The sequence below is a fragment of the Arachis ipaensis genome, chromosome B03, assembly GCF_000816755.2.
Source record: "Arachis ipaensis cultivar K30076 chromosome B03, Araip1.1, whole genome shotgun sequence".
In the NCBI taxonomy this organism is placed as follows: Eukaryota; Viridiplantae; Streptophyta; class Magnoliopsida; order Fabales; family Fabaceae; genus Arachis; species Arachis ipaensis.
The window spans coordinates 94,207,194-94,214,628 of record NC_029787.2 but is presented as its reverse complement, the minus strand read 5'-3'; the positions used below and the strand labels follow the sequence as shown (position 1 = coordinate 94,214,628).

General features: G+C 38.1%; 1 protein-coding gene across 2 annotated transcripts; it reads left to right on the top strand.

Annotated features, from left to right (window-relative positions):
- Positions 720–6,292, top strand: LOC107633403 (leucine-rich repeat extensin-like protein 5). Of its 2 annotated transcripts, none has more exons than XM_016337039.2 (2): positions 720–2,073; positions 5,723–6,292. In XM_016337039.2, the coding sequence occupies exons 1-2, from the start codon at positions 747–749 to the stop codon at positions 5,743–5,745; spliced, it is 1,350 nt and encodes a 449-aa protein (XP_016192525.1). In that variant the 5' UTR covers positions 720–746; the 3' UTR covers positions 5,746–6,292. The 2 variants fall into 2 exon arrangements, with proteins under 2 accessions (XP_016192525.1, XP_020974752.1); XM_021119093.1 differs by having other exon boundaries at positions 720–2,145.

Genomic DNA, 7,435 nt, shown 5'->3' with positions numbered 1-7,435 from the left:
TTGGAACTATACTTGCAACGCCAATTCTATTTTGAGAAAAATCCAAACGTACTTTTGGCCATCATCAAGTTTTTGGCGCCGTTGCCAGGGAATTGCAATGGGGTTATATTGTTGGCTATTGTAAATATGTTGATATGTAAATAGCTTGCTTTTTGGTTATCTTTTGTTTTTGTTAATAGTTAGGATTGGGATCCCGGAGGACATTGGAAATTCAAGCATTGGTGAAAATTCAAGCATTGGTGAAAATTCAAGCACAAGCCACTATAGCAAGGGCTCTCTCAATTATCTAATTCAAAGACAATAAATAAAAGTGCTTAGTGGTGACACCCCACTATGATAAAATTTTCCAACTTCCTTCCTTTATTTCATTCTTGTAAATATGTCTCTTGGTTGTTAGCTTGCCTTAATAGATTTTTGTTTTAAAATGCATACTTGAATAATTAGTAATCTTGTTTTAAATTACCTTTTGACTTGAATTACATGCTTAAAAAAAAAGAATTTCAAATAGTTTTTGGATATCTGAAATAGTTTTGTTAGATTTTTGTTTGTGCATATTACAAGTGTTTTGAATAGTTCAATGATTTTGATTTGAAAAATAAAATTTTAGTTAATTTTAGAGTTTAATGTAAATAGTTGCATATTTTTCGATAATTTTTTGTTTATATACATATTGGAATATTGGGTGAAATCTTTTAAAAAAAATTCACTCGTGCGTACGCACATGCCTGGTACATACGCACACTATTATGCACGTCCTCTACTCACAGCACTCGTACAGTTGCCCATTTCCCCATCCGTGCATATGCACGGATAGCAAAACAAGCCCCCTATCATCTTCGCGTCGCCACACCTTTCCCCTCCTCCAATGTTCCCTATTCCCCTTTCAACCTCCAAGACCCAAGAACCACCAATACCATTCCTTACCACCAGCGGCCACCGTAACCGCTATCAACCAGACCACCACCCCCTTATCCCCTTTCTTCTTCCTCTTCTCCCATTTTTCTCTCTTCTTGCCCCCGTTCCTTCCTCCCTCTACCTCACCGCAACAACCGCAGGGTCACCACAACTACCAGACCATCACTCCTTATTCATCACTCTCTTCGACCTTCCCTGATCGCCAACCATCACCGTCGGCCTCGACCCAGAACCCACCGCGCCGTCGACGAGCCACCGCGACCCTCTTCCCTCTTCTCCCCTTCACAGCACCGAACCAGCCTCCAGCCACACCAACCTCTTCTCATCTCTCCGTGAACCCTAATCCACAGCCCTCTTATCATTGTGGTCCTCACCTCCAGCCACTGATGCCTTCTCAGAACTGCAACCATCACAGACCCCATTGTCACATTTCCTCTTCTCCTTTGCCATCGCCTCCGTCGAAACCCAGAGCAGCGGCGGCTAGCTTCCCCTCTTTCTACTCTCTCTCTCTCACTAGCGAACCACCACCGCGAACCACCCTAGTCCTCCACCATCGACGAGCCATGGCTACCCAATCCTCTTCTCCTCTCTCCACGAAGCCCTATCTCCTCTTCTCCGAACCACCATCACGTAGCTTCACCTCAGCCGAGCCCACCCTGCTCTTCCTCCTCTTTGCGCTACCTTCCCCTTCGGCTTCAACATCACATCGCAACCTTCCCTTCCTCGCCGAACCTGTCTCAACCTCCAGTCTCAACCACCCCGCCCAGCCGCGTCATCGCCAGCACCATCAAGACCTACACCACCCAATCCCCACTCACAACCACCCCCTTGTCTCTGTTTCCCCCTTCCACTGCCTGCGAGAGCGCGTACAGGGCACGACCCCTGTTTTCATTTCATTTCTTCTCCGTCACTGCCGCTGCGCTAGCGCCACCACCAGGCCACCACCCTTGGCCTGCCGAACTGCTGTAGTTGCAACCCTCCACACACGAGCTCCAACCCCCTTGCTCCATCGCCTCTTTACTGCCTGGAACGGCCAGAACAGGGTGCAACCCTTGTGTCTTCCGACCCTCCATCTTCCCCTATTTCATTGCTGCGTCTCAGCCTCTGTTCCGTCACTGCTGCTTCTGCCTGCACCACTGTTGGACCCGCCACCTCTGGGTCGGCATCTCTCTACTTCCATTTTCCCTTCCCTTGCTCCCTTGTCAATTCTCTATTTCTGTCTCTGCCCAGGTTCCATTTTTGTTTCTGTCTCTTCTAATTCTCTGTTAGTGTGAATTTCCAGTTTAGCATGTTAGTTTAATTTTTGTTAAGTTAGATTAGGTTAATTTAGTTGAATTAGGTGTTTAGAGAATTTGGATTGGATAGTTGATTTAGGTCTCTTCTTGTTACTGCTGGTGTTTGGGAATAGATTGCCCTTTTATCTGCTTCTTGGAACTGGACTGTTTACTGTTACTGTATTCTTGTTCATGTTCATCATACTGTTAATTGTGATTGTTGTTTTGTTATTGCTGATTGCCATTATTTGGATGAGTTCAGAATGTTGTTTGTGCAGTAAGAATGATTTTGATCATTTTGTGTTCACTGCTGATGCACAATCAATGTCGCTTAGCTGCTTAATTCCTATGAATTCATGTGTGTTTAATCATTATCACATTCATTTGGAACTTGAATTAAGTTGGTTGTTCAACATTTTGAGAAAAGTGCTATTAGCTACTGAAATGCTACCGGAAGTTGCATTAATTTTTTTCGATATTCATCTTTAATGCAATTGATTAATTGAGTTAGTGCTTCATTGCTATTGGTTTTCAACTGTTGTTTACTCAATTGAGTGATTATCTGGCTAATTGCTTCACTGTTTTGGTTGCTGGAGGCTGAGTTTTCTCTGCATTCACTATTCTGCTGCATTCTTGTAACAGTTGCTCAATTTCTGGATGTGTTTGTGCAATAGTGATTTGTGCTCAATGTCTGAGTTAAAACTGTTATTGTTGCTGTGTTTGTGCTTCAATTTGTACTTAATCACTTGACCTAAGATGCTTATTTGTTTAAGTTCATGTTGAATACTTGTGATTGGTTGTTGAATTCAAGAAAAAAAATGCAGCTGGATTGTTCATTGTGTTGTTTGGGTGCTGTGTTTTAAGCCATTATTTTGTTCATTGTTCAAAGAAAGCATGCTGTTTGTTGCTTAATTGGTTATGGCTTAATTGATTATTGCTATCTTGTTACTGTATGTTGGCTCATTTGCTTACTCCCTATGAATTTATAAATGGTTTTTGGTGTTTTTAATTGTCAATGAATTCTTAGGAAGTTTGAATTTATATATGGTCTTTGGTGTTTTTAATTGTAAATGACATTCATGGGGACGCGCACGCGTCACCCACGCGTACGCGTGAGGAGGGAATTTGGCAGCGACGTGCACGCATCGACCACGCGCACGCGTGATGTTAGTCACGTGCCCTCATTAAAGTGAAGATACTGGGGGCAATTTTTGAGCTTTCCAGGTCCAAATCCAACTCATTTCTGAGGCTATTTGATGTAGAGTTCAAGATTGGACAAAGGGGGAGCAATTAGGTAGTGTAGGAAACATGCTTTAGGTTAGTTCTAGAGAGAGAAGCTCCCTCTTCTCTCTAGAAATTAGGGTTCTTAGTTTATATTTCTCTTAGATTTAGGTTTAATTACTTGTTTTGATTTAGTTTCCTTTACTTTTCCTTGTTGATTTGCTCCAATCTTCTTAGTTTCTCTTGTCAATCTCTCTTTTATGCCTCTTTTTAGTTTATGAACACTTTGTTGATTTTAATTTCCTTTAATGCAATTTGAGGTTTTATGTTATTTTCTTGCTTGTTTGAGTTATCATTGTGATTTTCTTACTTTGGGTAGTTGTAGATTTTATTATTCTTTCCCTTTTACCATGCTTTCCTTTTATACCTTCCAAGTATTTGACAAAATGCTTGGTTGGATGTTAGAGTAGCTTTTTGAGCATTCTTGGCTTGGAAAGAGAAATTAGGCAATCTTGAGTCATTAATACCCAACTCATGTTGGTGATCTAGAGTTGTTAGTTAATATTATTTCTATTGACTCTAATCTCTTGCTAATTCAATTAGTAAGTTGATTAGGACTTTTGGATTGAGATTAACTAGTCTTATTTGACTTTCTTCCTATATTGAAGATAACATTGTACCTTCTTCTGATGTAAAAGATAACTAAATAGGATTAGCTCTTGTTAATTGTTGTATGATTTAATGACTAAGATATAAAGCCTAGGTTCTTAATCCTTGCCACGAATGCCTCTTTTTAGTATTTGTTATCTTTAGTTGTTTGCTTTAAATTCCTTGCCATTTAATTTCTTGTCTCCTTATTTGCAAACCCCCTTGAGAACCTCATAACCAATAATATGCATACCTCACTGCAATTTCTTTGAGAAACGACTTGAGATCTAATACTCTCAGTATTTTTATTGGTTTGCACTCGTGACAAACAAAATTAAACTTTGATTGAGGATTGTTTGTTGGTTGGGAACTATACTTCGACGAGATTATTTGTATGAAATTTCCAACTGACAATAATTCATCTATCACTCACTTAACCCAAAAAACCTACCATTTCATTTATCTTTGCTTACCACTTTGAGCCTTTTTAATCCCCTTTTGTTCTTGATTGAGCACACCACTAGCTATAAGCGAAAAAATAATGATTGTCCCTATTTTGAATCTTTGAATAGCTTAAGTTAGTGACAGCGTGTAATGTTTAAGTGTGGGAAAAATATGGGAATTTTGGTTGATAAAAATGTGTTCTATGCTTATTGAGAAATATTGGAAATTTGGGTACATGCTCATGTAATATTAAAAAACCACATGCATTGATATGTTGGTATATATGTTATGTTCTTGAAAAAAAAAAGAAAAAAAATAACAAAAAAGGGACAAAATTACCCCTATGAGAAACTCAATAATGATCAATGCATATGTAAAAGTGAGATTATGGGTAGCTAAGCATGATATTAGAATTGTATAGATTGTATATGTGTTAGGTGAGAACTTAGATTAATCAAAGATTCAAATGCAAGCTCACTTAGCCATATATATATATCCTTACCTTTACCTTTAGCCCTATTACAACCTGGAAAAGACTTCATGATTTTTGCATATGTACATTAAATTTTTGTTGGTTGGTGAGATGAAGAACAAACTTTAAAAAGCATGATTAGAGGAGAATTGAGTGGATTGACCCTAAACACTTGAGCGACTAGAGTGCATATACACATTCGGTGAGGGTTCAATTACTAAATTCCATATTTCCACCTATGATTATTGCTTATCTTGCAAGTTTGGTTAAATTTTTTTATATGACTCAATTCAATTGTGAATAAGATTTGGTTATAATTGCTTTAGCCCTTGATTGTATATAGATGCTTTCTTGGAAATTAATTTACTTTGACTAAGCAAATGCATATAGGTAGATAGTATAAGGTAGAATAGTTACATACATATAGATAGATTGCATATAGATAGTTACATTGAATAATTGTTGATTCCCCTTCTTGTCTTTCTTTGGTATAGCATGAGGACATGCTATTATTTAAGTGTGGGGATGTGATGAATCCACATTTCATGGAATTTATTTGCTCTAATTGGGTGAATTTCATTGACTTTTCTTACATTTATTCATTGAAATAGCATAGTTTCATGATTTCTTCCTAAATTGTGCTTAAAAGTAAAAACATGCTTTTTATGCCCTAAAATTGCTAAATTTTATTCACTTTAATTCCATTTGATACCTTGATGTATTTGTTGAGTGATTTAAGGTTTTGAAGGTAAATATGGACTGAAAAAGTGAGGAAGGAAAGCATGCAAAGTGGAAGAATTCAAGAAATGAAGGATTTGGAAAGCTGCCAATCTGTGACCTATCTGTACTAAATTGATCATAACTTGAGTTATAGAGGTCCAAATGAGGCGGTTTTAGCGGCATTGGAAAGCTAACATCCAGGGATTCAAAATGATATACAATTTGTTATAGTAGACATGGAGTTTGGGTGTGCGTACGCACACACTTGTCTGTACGCACAAGAAGAAAATCAGCAAGTGTGCGTTCGCACACACCTGTGCGTATGCACAAGTCCTGGCACGTGACCTCATTAATTGCAACTCGTTGGCAGTGATTTTTGGACTTTCAGAGACCAATTCAACTCATTTCTGAAACTATTTCAAGCCAAATTGAAGAGGGATGAGGGGGGAGCAATTAGGTTTAGGTTTTTACATGTCTTAGCTTATTTTTCTAGAGAGAGAAGCTCCCCCTTCTCTCTAGAGTTAGGATTTTTAGCTTAATTTTCTCTTTGATTTCTCTCTTTGATTCTTGTTTTAGTATAGTTTCATTTATGTTTTCATGTGTTCTTGCCTTGATCTTAATTTTTTTTGTCATTTTCTCATTCTTGTCATTTTTTGTTAATGAATACTTTTGTTAATTTCAATTTTTTTTAATACATTTTTGATGTTTTATGTATCTTTAATGCTTATTTGAGTTGTAATTATCATTTTATTGCAATTGATAGTTATAGATTTTATTATTGTTGCAATTTAATATGCTTCCCCTTTTATGCATGCTAAGTATTTGACAAAATGTCTCTTTTAGCTTTTGTATAGTTTTCACATTCTTGGTTTGGAATTGGGTAATTAGGTGAACTTGAGTTATGGATATCCATTCCACATTGTGTTAGGATTGTTAGTTGGTTTAGTTTTCATTGACGCTAGTCTTTCACTAAGTTAATTAGTGAGTTGACTAGGACTTATGGATTGAGATCAATTATGCCCTTTTAACTTATCCTGGATGTTAGGATAGACTAATTGGGATTAATTCTACTCAATTATCATGTTTGTGGTCCATAACTAGGATCATGACTAGGATAGGAATCCTCAATTCCCCAATCCTTGCCAAGTGTCCTTTTTGTCACTTGAATTTTATTGTTGATTTACTTGCTTTGAGTTTTAATTCCTTGCATGCTTATTTACTTCCTTGTCTTTTAATTTTCTTGTCTCTTGCTATCACAACCCCCAATTTTCTCTTAGCCAATAATTGAATATTTCATTGCAATTCCTAGGGAGAATGACCTGGGATTTAAAACTCCCAGTTTATATTTGTTTTGGATTGTGACTTATCTTTTGAATTAAACTTTGATGTTGGTTGATTGTGGATTTGGAACTATACTTGCAACGCCAATTCTATTTTGAGAAAAATTGCAAACCTACTTTTGGCCATCATCAGCACCGCAGCTCCTCCAAGATCCCTAGCACCCCTCTCTCTCTGAGCTGGCCTTCGTGTGTCTGGTCGAACCTCCCTGTCACACCTACGACGATAAGGGACATCTCGGGGAAGGTGGAAGACCTCCCTAGGTTGACTGGGGGTGGGGTGTACATCATCGGGGAAGGTCGAAAGTCTGGGATGGTCTAGCACGTCCTCCCCAGACAGATGTCTAACCTAACAGGCCTACTGGTACCAGCCCTAATACTCCAGTGTAGGCCTTCATACGTGG

Bases quoted from the DNA above. Each gene is read 5' to 3' on its own strand.
- LOC107633403 (XM_021119093.1), top strand. From the start codon at position 747: ATGCACGTCCTCTACTCACAGCACTCGTACAGTTGCCCATTTCCCCAT. The intron at 2,146-5,722 runs GTTCCATTTTTG...AAGGTTTTGAAG, and splicing joins CTATTTCTGTCTCTGCCCAG to GTAAATATGGACTGAAAAAG.